The 19,948-nt window shown below is 37.6% G+C and overlaps 1 protein-coding gene across 2 annotated transcripts in view; it reads right to left on the reverse strand.

The window, feature by feature from the left end:
• Positions 1–19,948, reverse strand: part of LOC122799721 (protein bicaudal C homolog 1-like) — a 1,306,264-nt gene that overhangs the window by 1,055,522 nt on the left and 230,794 nt on the right. For both annotated transcript variants that reach the window (XM_044068975.1, XM_044068974.1), the window contains exon 3: positions 19,359–19,428. In XM_044068975.1, coding sequence (XP_043924910.1) covers positions 19,359–19,428 — 70 coding nt within the window. The remainder of the gene's footprint in view (positions 1–19,358; positions 19,429–19,948) is intronic.

The following is a 19,948-nucleotide window of genomic DNA, read 5'->3' on the forward strand; positions in this document are numbered from 1 at the left end:
CCGTTTTTGTCACTGTAGTGCGATCTCGGAGTTGGTATATTTAAGTAGGGGGAGTTGTGAGGGGCACAGCCCCCCACTTTATTTTATGTTTTAAGTGTATTTTGTTTGGAACAGCTTGAGTTTGTAAGCTTTTGCTTACATGGGGTCGATAAATCATCATTCGCTTTTCTAAACGTTCAATGATTTAATATAGATCCTAAATTCTATCCGAGTTCCTGCTACTGAGTTCCTGTCTTCCATACCAAATATTTTCATAAATGTATTTATTTATTTATTTATTTAAAATTTATTTTACCAGGATAAGTCCAACTGGACATCATGTGTCCTTTTTCAGTGGACTCCTGGGGAGAAAAGCTCCAAAGAAATTACAGTGTACATACATGCTTTAGATAACAATAAAACTGGCATACAAGATAAGAGAAACAATGAAGTACAAAAACAATTATGTAGAACAATAAGATACTCAGGAGTAGCACCATTATTTACAATATATGCAAAAAGTACATTTCAGGTGAGAGTATAGTGTATGCATTAAAGGCTTCAATGGGTCACTTACATATAAATGTACTCAGACATCTACCCTCTTTTTGTTATATTTTCCCTGCAGGATCCCCCAGATGCATCCTCACTGTTGCAAAGCAAATTCTATTCCACACCTATAATATTTTCAGCTGAAAGCTGACAATTTCTCCCAACTTTTATTAAGCTCCATAATAGCAGTTTTAGTTGTGATATAAATACATGCTACTATTAGCACTCTTCAAGAAAAATCTTGATGAGTGGATGGGAAATAGGGGAAATACACCCTGGGGATCACTTCTGTGGCTCTGCTCGACAGGGGCACAGGAAATTAACTTTCTTGGGTGGCTTAAGCCAGGGAACCTTCTTGGCTAGGCTTACTTAGGCCCTTGGGCCGATAGCCTAATGCCTACCTATGAACCTATGAACCATAATCATCCTCCCTTGTTAGTAGCCCCTTGTTACCACAAATCTGCCATTAACATCTTTTTTCCTCCTCTATCACTATTGGAGCTCTTTTCTTTATCAAAGTCACATGTTCACTTCTTTCCAAATTTATCTCCTGCAGCATTGTTATTTGCACTCTGCTTTTCTCAAAATAATTCAGTACTCTGCTTTTTTGTACATACCTATTATATATTACAGCTTTAAATTACATTCATCCAGTATTTTTACACAGGTTGATTTGTTATACAGTTGTTTCTTGTCATCTCCATTTGAACCTGTGTTACTACAAGACTTTTTATTTTAATGGAAACCCTTAAAAAACACACGTACACTCAGAACCTATTGACTTAAAACAAACACACAAAACTATGTACATCTTCAAATAATGAAGTTTAACTCTCCTGATAGGAACAATTTCCCAAAATGACAACTGAATAAACAGGCATTACTCACCCTAACATTAAGGTTAAGGTACAACCTGTGCTCCTACTTAAACTAATTGATACCTGTTCTACTCTTATCTTCATTCCCCTCTCAGATGTGAAAAACATTAACCTTTAGCCTTAAAACAGTGCCCTGGCTTTTATTGCTTCCCCCTACAGTCAGCTTGTGCTCATGGAAACACAAGTGCCAAATGTACACCTGCCCTCATCTGCAAACCTCTCAACTTACACTGAACATTTATTTACCAAATGAAAACACTTCATTACATTCACCGTTCTCTTATTTGCTTGCTTGCACAAAAAATGATATTAGATCATGCCATAAGCCTTAATCCAGACATTCACCCATGGAAAAATAAGGCAGAACATATCAACTCTACATATAATCTGTACACTTTTACACCTCATCCCCCACCTCAACAACTCAAGTTTGCAGAATATTAAATTAAACATGCTTTTCTCCAGGTTTTCTTCTCTTTTTACGTTGTAATGTACACATTTCTTAAAACTGAAAAATAAGGAAAAATGGTACTTATTTACTTTAGTATCTTTATCGCATACAATATCTGAAAATGTTTTATTATATAAAATATAATTTATATCATGAAATGTTTTATACAGATACAGTTACTTTTCTTTTTCCCCCTTCTCTTCAGTGTCTTTCCAAACATTTATGACATGAAGTAGGCATATGCATTTCAGAACCCCCACGTCCAATCTTTCCACTTTTTCTTGTAGAAGCATATTTCACAAATATAAGTAATGCTTTCTAGTCTCACATTTATTCAGTAATTTCAGTGTAGCTAGTCTTCCTGTTCATCTCGATCTCCCAACTCCAGACTCCAGTTCAAGTCCAAGGTACTCCTGAGTCTTCTAGTCAGGCCATGTGTTTTTTTCTGTCTCTCAAGCATTCTCCTGTGGAACACTGGAAAAGATTTCATTGGCAAAGTCTCTCTATAAGATCTCTTATCAGAAGAATGAGAATCATAGTCCTCTTCTATTTGATGGGTCACTTTTTTCATAAACTTTTGTATTTCTTCCTTAGCTTGTTCTACATTAAAAGATGGCTTGATCCTCCAGGAAAAACAACATTCTGAAGACAGCTGGGTATGACAGCTTGAATCTCATACCTGCCTCTCACCCTTCCCTGATTGCTGGGGTAAATTTGTTTCTTTTCTGTTTGGTGTACAGTGAATAATCATTTTCCACAAACATTCTGCTGTCTCCAACTTTTAATACTTTGCCCTTTTGCCACAGTTTTGTCAGGATTAATTCTTTCTACTGGTACAATTGCATCTTTACTAATACAGGTTCTGGTTGCTTTATCATGGCCAGGTTTTGAGCACACAAACAATGTGCCCTTTAGATTAACAAATTCTGCTGTGAAATACCAGTCCAGTTGCTTATTTGTGATTTCATAGAATTAATACAGTATATGCCTTCCACTTTCTCTGGTAATGCAGAAGATCTCAGGTTTTCCCTAAGTGTTCTGTCATCTGACCCTACCATTTTTTGAAACAGGTTTTCTTGAGAAGTTTCATACTCAGCTAGCCTTTTTTCTTCATTTCAATGTTTGAGTTTTGCAATTTTGTCTGTTCATCTAAATAGATGTTTAAAGCTTCTTCCATTTCTGCAGTCTTTTGTTATTTGAGTAGATATACTTCGTCAGTGTTTTGTTTATTTTAAACAGCTCTGAGCACATTTGACTTGTTTTCCCTCTGGGTTACTGGAAGCCATGTCTTGCACCAAAACTGGAGCTTGAACTGCTTTTTGCTGAACAATTGCATGTTTTTTTGCATTCAATGTTTTCTCTCCTTCTCTTCTAGATGATTTTCTTTCAGACTCTGTAAATTTCTTCCTTGCTGGCATCCAGGTGGTATATTTACTAGCCAGTAACTGAATTTGCTAAAACTTGCACAGCTTGTGTCCCTTATCGCTCAGTTTCTTTTTTTACACTGAGAGGGCTGACATCAAGCTGCAGATCAGTGTGCAGCCATCTTGGAAGTCCTGCCTACAGTATTTCTTGACCTAAACTAAATAATTAAATACCCTTTGCTATTTCTGTTCAAAGTAGCTGAAAGTGTGGTGACTTATAGGGAGGTGCTGTACACCTGATCTGTCTATTCAATTTGCTGGCTTTGAAAGTGTTCTACTCTGTCTCACAAAATATCTATACAACAAATGAGATTCATTCTCTAAATGATGAATGGGATGAAAGGTAGCAGAATCTTTTGTTTTCTCAACAGGTCAATTGACCTGAAGAAGCTGTACTCAGCGAAAGCGCTTGTCTGTTGAATAAAGAAAATATATATACCATAGGACTTGGTGGTTCTATTTGGATTATTTGGAATATTTGAAATTTACTTGGGATTGCCTTGTGTTGGATTTGAACTACATTTGTGTGTTGTCCAGCTTCGCTCCTATCCATTTGCTATCAATTTCATAATTTAATAATCAATTTAATAGTATAATTATAATTATAATTACTTAAATTTATATTTTAATATTCTGTATGGCTGTTATTTTCCTTAAGGATCTGCATCCCAAATCCCACTCTTTAATTATTTCTTGAATCCCCCTCCGCTTCATCATCATCGATTTCCACTTTGAATTATAGTTTTCTGTTTGTGTTCTGAATATAAGACTTAACTGTGTAGCTATAAAATATCCCTTTAAATAAGATGATCCTAAACTACCTTGTTGTACCAGCACGTCTACTCATATCCCAAGCAAACCACTCCCCCTTATTCTTATGATCCAATTATACACAACTCTGCCTTGTCCACACCTACATTTCATTCACACCTTACCTACTTTTATTTAACCAAACTTATCTGCTTTCTGTTATATCCATCACCTTGAATTCTTAGCCCCCACTATAATTCTTTACATCTTACTCTACTTCAGCAGCACAATACAATTACCACCTCAAACTATCCTATATAACAGGTTCACACAGGTTCACAGGTCAGTACTAAGCTAACTGCCCTTGCAAGCCATTGTAAGCCTAGCCAGGCTTACCACTTTCTCTTCTACTATACCCACATCAAACCAGCATTACACCATAATTTCACTGCTGACCAATCACATCTCCCCCACCTCTCCTTATCACAAACCACAAGGCAAACCACCTAACCACATTGTCAAAACCCACCGCAAAATCAAAACATTTCCAACATTACCTTAAGCTGCTCACATATCACTAGATAATATACATCTCTATTTACACCTGGTAGTACATTTTTATACATAAATACCACTTTTACTATTTTTAAACCCACCATCACAGCTGACATGCTCTTTCTAACCTGCCTAACCTCTTTACTCTTAATTCTCAACCTTTCTACAACCATATCCTTGCATACCCTCACACACCAATACACATCAACAACCTCCTCCAACCATCTCCTCAATAAGCAACACAGCTTCTCACATATCTCTCCCCCAGCTTTTCCCCTATACCCTCCCATATTATACAAACCACAAATTGGCCTCCTCACCTCCTTTGAAACCACACTTGACACCATCACCTATGAATAAAAAATACTTCCCATGGTATACATTCCTCATTACCTATCTTCTCAAATATGGAGACATACATCCTAACCCAGGCCCATCCTCTAATCCTAACCACAAGAGTAACCCCAAAGATTTAAACAGACTTACACTGAATCTTAGATGTATATGTAATAAAATAGTCCCACTGCAAGCCTGGACTGATCAAAATAAAGCTGATATACTAGCCCTTACTGAAACATGGCTACACCCCAGTGTAAAAAATAGGGGGGGGGGATAATCCTTCCATATCACTCTATGTTCAACATCACACCCTACATCAGTAATATACCCATCTTTACTAATGCTGAGGTACTAATCTCTTTTTGAACCTCAACACATTAAAAAGGATTTGCATAACAGTAATATATATCCCACCAAGTCACAATATACCAGTGTTGGAAAACATTTTATCCTGGACATCCCAAATAATAAACCTTGAAACAATAATCTTAGGAGATGTAAATATAGATTAGCAAACCATAGCCTTCAACTCCCCAACAAATAGTATAAATCTGTATGCTTATCAATACTCCAACAAGATACAGCAAAGATCTTACCTGCTAATCCACCCTAGACTAGATCCTAGTATCCCACCCCACCAATTACCCCTCTTTTAGTACACAGTCTAGCTCCCTGAGCGACCATCTGCCAGCTTATTCCTTTAGAACAAACTCCCAACAACTAAGAGTACACACTGTAAAATCGGGTCTATATTACCATATTGAAACATGAAATAACCGAACACCTAAACATCGACACATTAAGATAGAGCTACCAAAACTACAAATGGCCACTTCAGCAAATTTTTTCTCAGGGGAAAAAAAATCACTTGGCCATAGTTGGGAACTTGCCCTTTTCTCCACTGTAGCGTGATCTCAGAGTTGGTATATTTAGTTGGGGGAGGGTGGGGGGCACAGCCCCTCACATCGGGGTGTGCGAGATGAAGCCCCCCACTTTCGTAAGATTTGACAGTTTGTTTGGGTTTTGGTTGGCCAAGCGATTTTTTTCCCCAGAGAAAAAAATTGCTAATGTGGCCATTCATAGTTTTGGTAGTTTGATCTTAATGTGTCGATGTTTAGGTGTTCAGTTATTTCATGTTTTAATTTGGTAATATAGACCCATAAAATCAGTTAGGAACTCAACTAATTTTTGTCAGCATAAGTTCAACAATCTCCTACATGAAATAGACTGGACAACCCTTAAATGACTACTCCTTAATGATGCTGTACTATACTTTAATAACACCTTCCTTCACATACTTAATACACCAGCTCCCATTCATATGAAAAGAATCAAAAAGAACTCAGCGCCATGGCTCTCTAAGGAATGTAAACACCTGATGAAGCACCATGGCTCTCTAAGGAGTGTAAACACCTGATGAAGCACCATGGCTCTCTAAGGAATGTAAACACCCGATGAAGCACCATGGCTCTCTAAGGAATGTAAACACCTGATGAAGCAAAGGGACCAAGCCTGGTCAACCTGGAAACAAAACAAAAATGAACAAAATCATGTTAATTTCAAAAGACTACGTAACAAAGTGACAAAACTAATCAACAGAGATAAGAAGTCATGCTATTCCCCGCTTCAACTGCAGCACAAAATCAACTCCAATACATTTGGCACTCCATATTTTCTCTACTTAACCCTGGAACAAACAGAAAGCACACCCTATCACCTGATACCCTTCCATCACAAATAGCCAAAAACTTTAAGAAGCACGTCATAAAATCAGTATCAGACCTACTAACACCCCTAATGATGGACTCTCCAACCTTTCAACGTATTTGGACAACAACCCTAGATCATCAACTACTTCTAACCCTGTCCTCAATGGGTCTATATCACATGATCAAAGACTTAAAATGTTGACTCACCTTTAGTCGACATGGAAATGTCAAAGCTGCAGTTCACAGAACGGCCAAATCATTGATTTCTTTCCAAGGGAAATAAATCAGTTGGCCGTTCCATTGCATGTGGCCTTTCCCCAACTGTAGCTCAATCTAGAGTTGGTATATTTAGTTGGGGATGTGTGGGGGGTACAGCCCCCCACATCAGGGTGTGCAGCCCCCCCCCCCACACACTTCTGTAGGTTTTGACAGTTTGTTTGGGTTTTGGTTGTCCAAGAGATTTTTTCCCCTGGCAAAAAATTTGCTGAAGTGGCCATTCATATTTTTGGTAGTTCAATCTTAATGTGTCGATATTTAGGTGTTCTGTTATTTTGCGTTTCAATTTGGTAATATAGACCTATAAAATCAGTTATATCCATATCTTCTCTACATAACCCTGAAACAGACAGCACACGCTATCACCTGATACACCTCTATCACAAATAGCCAAAAACTTTAACAAGCACTTCATAAAATCAATATAAAACCTACTAACACCCCTAATGCTGGACCTCCCCACCCTTCAACCTATTCGGAAAACCCTAGATCATCAACTACTTCTAACCCTTGTCATTAATGGGTCTATATCACATAATCAATGACTTAAAACGTCGACTCACCTTTAGTCGACACAGAAATGTCGAAGCTGCAGTTCATCGAATGGTCAATTCATCAATTTCTTTCCAAGAGGAAGAAATCGGTTGGCCGTTCCATTACATCTGCCCTTTTGCTGACTATAGTGCGATCTCAGAGTTAGAATATTTAGTTCCGGTGGGGTGTGGGAGGCACAGCCCCCCACATTGGGGGGTGTGGTGGGCGAAGTCACCCCATTTAAAAGTGTTTATTATCATGTGGTGTTCATTGTTGGCCTACTGATTTCTTTCCCTTGGAAACAAATCGGTTATTTGTCCGTTCATTTAACTGCAGGTTCAAGATTTTCATGTGGTCGACATTTTAAGTGTTTGATTATTTAATATAGACTCATCATTAATAACCCCCCTACTCAACAAAGTGTCATATGAGCCCCATTCTCATTTCAGCCCTTACCCACAGACACCATTAAGAAACCGTTACAAAAACCTAAAGGCATCCTCCACCTCAGCTGATAATCTTCCACCACACTACCTCAAACTGGCTGCCAGGTCAATCGCCTAGTCAGTCAGTATCCTTATAAATAGGTCTTTATCCGAATCAGAAGTACCTATCATATGGAAACAATCTCACATTACCATAAAGGAGGCAACTCTTTTGAACCATCCAATTTCCATCCTATATCTATCTTGTCACCCATATCCAAAATTCTTGAGAGAGGTATCCATCAGCAGGTAATGCAATATCTATTGCAAACTAATCTTTTAACCAAAACTCAACATGGCTTCTGACCCAGCCACAGCAGAGCTAAGTTCTATTATCCTTTACTGACTCCATGAACAAGGCCAGAGATGCAGGATGCTATACAGCTTCAGTTTTTCTTGATCTCTTCACGGCCTTTGACACAGTGTCTCACCCCTTACTATTGAACACACTGTCTAACTTAAGCTTCTCAAATAACACAGTAAAATGGTTTCAGAGCTACCTCAAGGATCGTAAACAAGCAGTGAAATAGTCCAATGAACTCTCACCCTTTCTGCATAACCCTACTGGAGTCCCTCAAGTCTTCATCCTCGAACTCCTACTCTTCAACATTTTCACAAACAACCTTCACACTGCCTGTCATCCTGGAACCCTCCGCCATAATCTGTACTGCTCAATCACTACCAGAACTACTTTCAAAAACTCAACAGTCCTGTACTGCAGTTGAATCTTGGCTAAGAAATGCCCAACTCTTTCTTAATCCAAAGAAGACTAAATTAGTACTCTTTCACCCCCAAAAAAGTACAGTTTTGTACCTACCATAAATGTAGATGTTCGAGTGCTAATACAGCTGCAGTCCTCACAGATGGGTTCTCCTACCGTCACGCGGGTCCTCGGTCGGCTGAATTCCAAAGTCTAGGTCCGGCGTCGGTTGTCGTCGCTTCTTCCCTGATGTCAGTGCGACAGGGGTAGAAAGGAACCAGTCGACGCCATTTTCTTCAGTTTTTCTTGCCCCAGATGTCAGGTGCCCCCAGAAGGAAGGCAATACATAAAATTAGGTAATAATGCAATGCAATATAATCAAAAAACAGTAGTTGCAAGCAAATACACCATAAAAGAATACCCCTAGAGGGGAAGGAGGGACTCGGGAGGGAAACCTGGACTGCAGCTGTATTAGCACTCGAACATCTACATTTATGGTAGGTACAAAACTGTACTATGTTCATCGTGCATACAGCTGCAGTCCTCACAGATGGGTAGAATCCCAAAGCTAAGAAAGGGGTGGTAGGCACTAGGTGTAACTAGGAGGAGCCTAAATGCCCTGCAAGACTGCAGTGGCAAAGCCTGCTCTAGATTTGGAGTATAACGGTAGGTTGTAGGGCTTGGAGAAGGTATGCACAGAACTCCAAGTGGCTGCTTCCAAAATATCCTTGGTAGGAACTCCTCTGAGGAAGGCTGTAGAGGTGGCTGTGGCCCTGGTGGAATGAGTTCTAATGCCTGTAGGTACAGTTTTGCCATGAAAGGAATAGCCAAAGCGTATGCAGTGGGCTATCCACTTTGAAATTGTCCGTTTGGAAATTGGCTTTCCTTGAGCTCCTACTGCATAGGCCACAAAGAGCTGTTCTGATTTTTTGAATTTTCGTAATCTCAGGAGCTGGCCGACTGGCACTTGCAAACTGCTTCTGCTTCGGGCACCGCACGGCAAGAAAGACTGAAGAAAATGGCGTCTGCTGGTTCCTTTATACCCCTGTCGCACTGATGTCAGGGAAGAAGGGACGACAACCGACGCCGGACCTAGACTTTGGAATTCGGCCGACCGAGGACCCGCCTGATGGCAGGAGAACCCATCTGTGAGGACTGCAGCTGTATGCACGATGAACATCACCTCCGCTGTCACTGATCATTTCACCATCCTTGCATCTGACAACACTATCATAGAAACAGTGTAGGAAATAAAACTTCTAGGAGTTATCATTGACAATAAACTTTCATTGGCTCCCAATATACAGCAAAATGTAAAGAAAACTTATCAAAAACTGGGACTGTTATATAGAAACAAACATTTCTTTACTGCAGTAACCAAAACTACCCTTGCAAAAACATTTTTACTTCCCTCCCTTCTTTACGGTGCTCCTATCCTAACTAACTTACAAACTTGTACCCTAAGCAAGATTTTACAGTGCTACAACAAAGTTGCAAAGTTTGCCACAAGCTCTAAATATCATACACAGCACTGTAAACTGCTACTAGAAAAAAAACTGGCTTGAACTACCCAACCAATTTGCCTTTATTCATCTATCCACCTTCCACAACCTTATTTTCAAGCCTACTGCCTGCCCTGCACTAGCCAGTCTAGTCACACCTTACACACCATAATGATCGCTACGATCAGAAGACAAGAATCTCTTGGCTATCGCAAAACCTATAAGAAAACCAGATCACTCTCTGTAGTCATACTCTGTCTCTATACTCTGGAATTCACTGCCTCTAGCTACCAGGTCTGTGCCTGGCCTAACCCATTTCAAAGCCTCTTTAAAAAATCATCTGAAAAATACATGGCTCTGCTCCAGCCTGCCTAATGCTCAGCTCTTCGTCTTCTTCCACATTAGCCTCATCCTCTTCTTCTGTCATATTTTACTCCCTCATAGTCTGCAAGATCCTAAGGCTCTTCTAACTCCTTCTCTGGTTCTATACCATATCCTTAAGCTACTGCTCAGACTGTAATGCCTCTATTCTTAACTCTCTCACTATCTTTCTGCATCACTAAATTTCTGGCTATTATTTTCCTAACTGAAACCAACAATCTATTTTTTTCGTGCACTATAACAGTCAGTTGTCATACATTGCACTTACCTACATGCTGTTTTTAGACATTATCTACTCATATGCTATGTATATGGTGAGAGTGACTATTATTGTCTACAATGTTTTAACGCTATAGAATTGTCTAGATGTGTAATATACATTGTAACATCTCGTAACATAGTTTATGTTCTATCAAATAATTTTGTACAGTACTTATAATCTCATTTGTATTGTATTATATTATACTGTATTTGTATTGTATTATATTATACTGTATTTGTATTGTATTATATTATACTGTATTTGTATTGTATTGTATTATACTGTATTTGTATTGTATTATATTATACTGTATTTGTATTGTATTGTATTATACTGTATTTGTATTGTATTGTATTATACTGTATTTGTATTGTATTATATTATACTGTATTTGTATTGTATTGTATTATACTGTATTTGTATTGTATTGTATTATACTGTATTTGTATTGTATTATATTATACTGTATTTGTATTGTATTATATTATACTGTATTTGTATTGTATTATATTATACTGTATTTGTATTGTATTGTATGTGGAGCTTTTCTCCCCGGGTCTCTGCTGAAAACAAGTTCTGTAGACCAGTCAGACCACCCAGTAAACAGATGTCAAATAAAATAAAAAATACATAAATATTGGAAGGATCAATTTAGCCCACTTGACCCTTGCCTTTCACCCCCCCCCCCCAATAAAATCCTTCAACTTTTTATTAATTCCTGTCCACAACTTCTCCTCCAGTTGATAAAATTATGTTTGACCTGTACATAAAACTAAAGGAACTAAAACATTTTCACTGTTTGTATCCTTATCTATAAACAAGAGCTTCCAGTTTCTCAGTTTTTGTATTATTTTTTGTTTAGTCTCTTCCCAAATATCCTTAGCTGTCATAACTGAATTATTTTTTATCTCATACTCCTAAATACGTAATTTTACTGTGTCCCCATAAATATGAGTACTGTTGTACCAATTAATGCGTGGGTGCATAGTTTGGAGCTATAGCCTTTATTTTGTCTTCACAAATGTTATACCCCCCCAAAAAACTTGAAACTGTCTCAGAATGTTCCACAACACTGAGGTGACCTTTTCTTTTGTTTTATCAGGTACAAAATAATATCAGTTACAAACACAGCCATCTTTTTACCTTGATTACCATACCGATTACATCCTTGAATTTTTGAGTCCTATACTTTCTTTACCAATGGCTCTAAATATAACACAAACAACAAAAGGGAACGAGAACACCTCTGTGTGGTTACTCTGTTCAGATGCAGTTTGTAAGGGGGACTTACCCTCTTTCATTTTTTTCCTCAGTTAACCTTATAATTGTGTCAGGGAATGCAAATGCTTCTATTGCCCTACTCATAAAATCCCAGCTTACTCTGTTGAATGCTTTCTCTGCATCAAGACTCACCAACAGTAGTATTTTCTTACATTCTACTCCCTTCTGGATCATCAGTGTTCTATTAATGTTGTGAAATATTTGCCTCCCCTCCATAAAACCATATTGATCCATATCTATCAATTTTTTTCAACACCTTTACCATTCTTTTAGTTATTATAGACATAAACACTTTATAACCATGGCTTAAAATTGAAATGGGTTTATATGAAGCTGGGCCTGAAGGGTCTTTATTGTCTTTAGGCATTACAGCCACCGTAGCTTTCTTCCAAGATGTGGATGTTTCCCCTCCTTTTAAAATACTGTTAAATACAACTTTCCATATCTTTATCACTTTCATTCCTTCTAGCTTCCACACTTCTACAGGAATACCATCTAATCTTAGAGACTTTCCTGTAGATTGGTTATGCAGCACTATTTTTATTTAATCTCCTCCTATCCTAATGTTAACTGTAGATTCTCATCAAACTCTAACCTTGTCATACTTAAGTCTTCCATAAATATTTCCATTTGTACTTTTTTCTTGATCTCCACATTCTTCTGCATTATACAAATGTTCATAAAATTTCCAAAATAACTCTGATACCTGTACAGGATCTCTGGTTATTTTCTTATTATAGAAATATTATAGTTTGCTCCCTAAGTTTGCAAACAACCCTTTCTACTTTCTGTTGCCTAAGTCATTGTGCTAAGTTTTTTTTCTGCTCTGGAGTTATTTAAGAAAAAACAGTTTTTTAACAGCAATCTTTCTAAACTAATACATATTATCCAGATACTCTCTTATTTTCTCTTTAGCCTCTTCTTGTAATGTGAGATTCCCCCCAGTTCTAAAATACATTAACCTTTGTCAGTCCCCTAAATAATTTTTGTTTCTTCTTAACTATCTCTTTTCTTTTTACCCTATTTTTAAACTCCTCATTCATTTTATCCCACTCACTAGTTACAACTTCTGAACAAATTTCTATCTTCCCTAACAATCTTCAAATAATTTCCACTACGCATTCCTTAAACACCTCTGTTTTTAACAGGTAGGTAGGAAAGTGACACTGTCACATTTTTCTTTATTACCCTGCATTTCTATCCTAATTGTTACTGGCACATGATCTGAAATAGTTATTGGATATGTGTTGAAGCTTTCAATTAAATGCACATATTCCTGTGAAATATAATTTCTGCCTAGTCTAGCCCAGTTATTGTACCTTTGGAAATAACATGTAAATTCTCGGGTTCCTATTAGATGACCGAAGACGCATTCTTTCGAATGCATCTTGGTCGAACTTGAAAAGACAAAAAGGCAAAATGATGAAGTGGCATAGAAGCAAATTCTTTCCCTGGGAAAGAAATTGCTTGGCCGCGTCCGTTACTTTGCCGTTTTTGTCACTGTAGTGCGATCTCGGAGTTGGTATATTTAAGTAGGGGGGGTTTTGAGGGGCACAGCCCCCCACTTTATTTTATGTTTTAAGTGTATTTTTTTTTGGAACAGCTTGAGTTTGTAAGCTTTTGCTTACATGGGGTCGATAAATCATCATTCGCTTTTCTAAACGTTCAATGATTTAATATAGATCCTAAATTCTATCCGAGTTCCTGCTACTGAGTTCCTGTCTTCCATACCAAATATTTTCATAAATGTATTTATTTATTTATTTATTTAAAATTTATTTTACCAGGATAAGTCCAACTGGACATCATGTGTCCTTTTTCAGTGGACTCCTGGGGAGAAAAGCTCCAAAGAAATTACAGTGTACATACATGCTTTAGATAACAATAAAACTGGCATACAAGATAAGAGAAACAATGAAGTACAAAAACAATTATGTAGAACAATAAGATACTCAGGAGTAGCACCATTATTTACAATATATGCAAAAAGTACATTTCAGGTGAGAGTATAGTGTATGCATTAAAGGCTTCAATGGGTCACTTACATATAAATGTACTCAGACATCTACCCTCTTTTTGTTATATTTTCCCTGCAGGATCCCCCAGATGCATCCTCACTGTTGCAAAGCAAATTCTATTCCACACCTATAATATTTTCAGCTGAAAGCTGACAATTTCTCCCAACTTTTATTAAGCTCCATAATAGCAGTTTTAGTTGTGATATAAATACATGCTACTATTAGCACTCTTCAAGAAAAATCTTGATGAGTGGATGGGAAATAGGGGAAATACACCCTGGGGATCACTTCTGTGGCTCTGCTCGACAGGGGCACAGGAAATTAACTTTCTTGGGTGGCTTAAGCCAGGGAACCTTCTTGGCTAGGCTTACTTAGGCCCTTGGGCCGATAGCCTAATGCCTACCTATGAACCTATGAACCATAATCATCCTCCCTTGTTAGTAGCCCCTTGTTACCACAAATCTGCCATTAACATCTTTTTTCCTCCTCTATCACTATTGGAGCTCTTTTCTTTATCAAAGTCACATGTTCACTTCTTTCCAAATTTATCTCCTGCAGCATTGTTATTTGCACTCTGCTTTTCTCAATATAATTCAGTACTCTGCTTTTTTGTACATACCTATTATATATTACAGCTTTACATTACATTCATCCAGTATTTTTACACAGGTTGATTTGTTATACAGTTGTTTCTTGTCATCTCCATTTGAACCTGTGTTACTACAAGACTTTTTATTTTAATGGAAACCCTTAAAAAACACACGTACACTCAGAACCTATTAACTTAAAACAAACACACAAAACTATGTACATCTTCAAATAATGAAGTTTAACTCTCCTGATAGGAACAATTTCCCAAAATGACAACTGAATAAACAGGCATTACTCACCCTAACATTAAGGTTAAGGTACAACCTGTGCTCCTACTTAAACTAATTGATACCTGTTCTACTCTTATCTTCATTCCCCTCTCAGATGTGAAAAACATTAACCTTTAGCCTTAAAACAGTGCCCTGGCTTTTATTGCTTCCCCCTACAGTCAGCTTGTGCTCATGGAAACACAAGTGCCAAATGTACACCTGCCCTCATCTGCAAACCTCTCAACTTACACTGAACATTTATTTACCAAATGAAAACACTTCATTACATTCACCGTTCTCTTATTTGCTTGCTTGCACAAAAAATGATATTAGATCATGCCATAAGCCTTAATCCAGACATTCACCCATGGAAAAATAAGGCAGAACATATCAACTCTACATATAATCTGTACACTTTTACACCTCATCCCCACCTCAACAACTCAAGTTTGCAGAATATTAAATTAAACATGCTTTTCTCCAGGTTTTCTTCTCTTTTACGTTGTAATGTACACATTTCTTAAAACTGAAAAATAAGGAAAAATGGTACTTATTTACTTTAGTATCTTTATCGCATACAATATCTGAAAATGTTTTATTATATAAAATATAATTTATATCATGAAATGTTTTATACAGATACAGTTACTTTTCTTTTTCCCCCTTCTCTTCAGTGTCTTTCCAAACATTTATGACATGAAGTAGACATATGCATTTCAGAACCCCCACGTCCAATCTTTCCACTTTTTCTTGTAGAAGCATATTTCACAAATATAAGTAATGCTTTCTAGTCTCACATTTATTCAGTAATTTCAGTGTAGCTAGTCTTCCTGTTCATCTCGATCTCCCAACTCCAGACTCCAGTTCAAGTCCAAGGTACTCCTGAGTCTTCTAGTCAGGCCATGTGTTTTTTTCTGTCTCTCAAGCATTCTCCTGTGGAACACTGGAAAAGATTTCATTGGCAAAGTCTCTCTATAAGATCTCTTATCAGAAGAATGAGAATCATAGTCCTCTTCTATTTGATGGGTCACTTTTTTCATAAACTTTTGTATTTCTTCCTTAGCTTGTTCTACATTAAAAGATGGCTTGATCCTCCAGGAAAAACAACATTCTGAAGACAGCTGGGTATGACAGCTTGAATCTCATACCTGCCTCTCACCATTCCCTGATTGCTGGGATAAATTTGTTTCTTTTCTGTTTGGTGTACAGTGAATAATCATTTTCCACAAACATTCTACTGTCTCCAACTTTTAATACTTTGCCCTTTTGCCACAGTTTTGTCAGGATTAATTCTTTCTACTGGTACAATTGCATCTTTACTAATACAGGTTCTGGTTGCTTTATCATGGCCAGGTTTTGAGTACACAAACAATGTGCCCTTTAGATTAACAAATTCTGCTGTGAAATACCAGTCCAGTTGCTTATTTGTGATTTCATAGAATTAATACAGTATATGCCTTCCAGTTTCTCTGGTAATGCAGAAGATCTCAGGTTTTCCCTAAGTGTTCTGTCATCTGACTCTACCATTTTTTGAAACAGGTCTTCTTGAGAAGTTTCATACTCAGCTAGACTTTTTTCTTCATTTCAATGTCTGAGTTTTGCAATTTTGTCTGTTCATCTAAATAGATGTTTAAAGCTTCTTCCATGTCTGCAGTCTTTTGTTATTTGAGTTGATATACTTCGTCAGTGTTTTGTTTATTTTAAACAGCTCTGAGCACATTTGACTTGTTTTCCCTCTGGGTTACTGGAAGCCATGTCTTGCACCAAAACTGGAGCTTGAACTGCTTTTTGCTGAACAATTGCATGTTTTTTTGCATTCAATGTTTTCTCTCCATCTCTTCTAGATGATTTTCTTTCAGACTCTGTAAATTTCTTCCTTACTGGAATCGAGGTGGTATATTTACTAGCCAGTAACTGAATTTGCTAAAACTTGCACAGCTTGTGTCCCTTATCGCTCAGTTTCTTTTTTTACACTGAGAGGGCTGACATCAAGCTGCAGATCAGTGTGCAGCCATCTTGGAAGTCCTGCCTACAGTATTTCTTGACCTAAACTAAATAATTAAATACCCTTTGCTATTTCTGTTCAAAGTAGCTGAAAGTGTGGTGACTTATATGGAGGTGCTGTACACATGATCTGTCTATTCAATTTGCTGGCTTTGAAAGTGTTCTACTCTGTCTCACAAAATATCTATACAACAAATGAGATTCATTCTTTAAATGATGAGTGGGATGAAAGGTAGCAGAATCTTCTGTTTCCTCAACTACTATTTTTTTCAGCTACTATTTGGATCGCTTGTTTGTGTGTTTTTAATAAAGAAGATTCAACTTGAACTAACTTGTGCTTCCGTACTTTCATTAGTGGATTTATACTTTGGAAAGATTTTAAAGAAAGTATTTCTGCCACCTGTTATTAGGTGGGATATTCACAGCACATTTTTATTAGGTGCCTGGACTCTAGGGAATCTTAGATCTTCCATACAGAGAAGTTTCCTCATTATTTGTTAACATAAGCTTTGGCTGACACTCACCTGGATGACACTTCACACAACTGATTAATAAGCAGTTAAATGTGACAAAGCTTGCTTCCTTCAATGGTGTGCACATGGCTTGCGGTGAGTAGAGTATATAAATATGTAAAAGATCAAAGCAACCCTGCACCCACACCAAGGCTGAGTGTGATGGATTGTGGGGAGCCACGCTCCACAGTAAATTTTTTTTCTAACTTGGATACCAAACAACACTAGCGTTCCAACAATGTACTATACCATCTGTCCATCAATCCATGCATCTGCCCAGCATTATCCAGCTGGGAGTCACAGGGACTTGCAACCTGTCCAGACAAGTAATGGATACTATTCAGGAGCCATTTCTGGGTGGACCACCAGGAGATGTCCATACTACACACACATCTATTAGCAATTTGAACACCACCATTTCATGAGCCCATATATCTTTAGGATGTGGGAGGAACTCAAGAACTCATCTACAGAAACAAGTGGAGATCACAAGGAGGACACAACTCCATACAAAAGCAACCCTATTTTGTCATCAAAGTGGAGAACACAGTACAGCATGGCGGCAGCGCTAACTGCTGCACCACTGGGTACTACATTGTAACTTTCAGGTAATGTTGCCTTATATTAATTTATTATGCTGCCATCACTAACTTGTGTAGGAGAGACTTGTGGAGTTTTTCTGTGTTTAATGAAGAGCAGCTGTTAGTCTGTGAAATTCATTCTAATTTACTGAGTTATAGCAGAAATGATAATTCTGTCAGCAGCACTTACCTGTGAATTCTTTGCAGGTATCGCTGAAGGCTAACATGCATTAATCACAGGACAGAAAGTCATTAGACTGACAACTGTCGGCTCCTGTGAACTGAATTAACCACTCCATAAAGTAAACCTTGCAATTTTGCTGTAATCAAGAGAAAGTCCAATATAATGCTATAGCACACAATTATGAGAGCAGCTTCGAGGCATATTGAATTTACTGGTCACTGATACATTGAAAACACATCTGGATTAGTATTTCCAGCTGTGCTCCATAGAGATCAAGGTAGTGGGGTGTAAACAGCAGAGGGTTACTAAAAGGGTAAGATAAATGAGGATGGAATATGAGGACCCTTTCAAAATACCTGGCATGCACAAAACAGAAAAAATGAAAGAAAGTGTAGACAACAGATATGATGTGGGCACACTGCAACAGTTGTACATGTTCTGTTTGTGTTGACTATTTGTCAGGAATCTGTGAGTCGAAGTTAAAGAGCAAAGGTAGAAGGATTGAGCATCATACATGGCAGCTGAAAGGGAAGCATTTAAAATGATGACTGAAGAATATAGTACATTACACCTGGCATATACTTTAGGACAAGTAGTGGAGTGCAACATTACAGAAAGGATTCACTAGTAACAAGAAAAAAAGGTGAGGTAAGGAAAGGAGAAGAGGAAACTGCATCAGCTAGCAGATATAACAGGCCATATATGTGCTTCCTTCAAAATCTATTTAACTCTCTGTAAAATAAATAACATTAAAAGATAGGGTCTATATTAGATAACCGAAAGTTATCTTAACCGAACGCTCACATGAGCGAAAATGCCGGGAATCGAAAGGGTGTTTGTGGGGTCATGGTACAGTGAGGAGTGGGATATTTGCCCTTTCCTCACTGTAGTGCAATCCTGGAGTTGGAATATATAGTTAGCAAGGGGTGTGGGGGGCACAGCCCCCCACAATACGAAGTTCGAGTACCGGCGTTTTCGCTCATGTGAGCGTTTAGTTAAGATAACTTTCAGTTATCTAATATAGACCCAAAGATAATATCCCATTTTTGCACAATACTTCTCAGCTGTATATTACTAGCACTGAATCTGTAATACAAGGGTAGGAAAAGAGTTAGCATAGCATAAATTTGATGCTGCTTACCCTTTTTGGATTTCGCACCTATCTTGAGTTTGGAAGGCCATTTTATTTGGGTATTGGTTTCATCCATAACCTGTGGAAATATATATATAAGACAGAAAGATTAACATTGCCCATGCCATAATAGTCACAGCACATTTCTTATTAAGAAGTAACATTTAAATGGTCAATTTGGTTTTGTAAACAGTCCTGTATTTTATAATGTTAAATAAGAAAAACAAATTGGTGATTTGCTTCATGTTTAACACAATAATACACATGAATTACAGAAGGAGTTAAATATATCTCTGTGTATATTTGCATACTACAGACATTTACCCAGTGTTGACCTTCTGATGACATATTTAAAGGACAACTATGGAGAAAAAACATGCATCTTACTTCACTCTCAGATCTCCTATGGCTTTACGTACTACTAATGCACCATCCTCATTCTGTGTGGTCTGTATTACCTTAGAATTTATTCTATACCACAACAGTGCAGCACAGTGGACAGGATGATTGTGATATAGTTTGTTTTTTCAGCCAAAGATTTCCTTTCCACTATGCACCATGTCTCCTCACAATGTGATGTCATTTTACCTTTTTGTTGA

This window comes from Protopterus annectens, chromosome 4.part0, assembly GCF_019279795.1.
Source record: "Protopterus annectens isolate FY-2018-M chromosome 4.part0, PAN1.0, whole genome shotgun sequence".
Classification (NCBI taxonomy): domain Eukaryota; kingdom Metazoa; phylum Chordata; order Ceratodontiformes; family Protopteridae; genus Protopterus; species Protopterus annectens.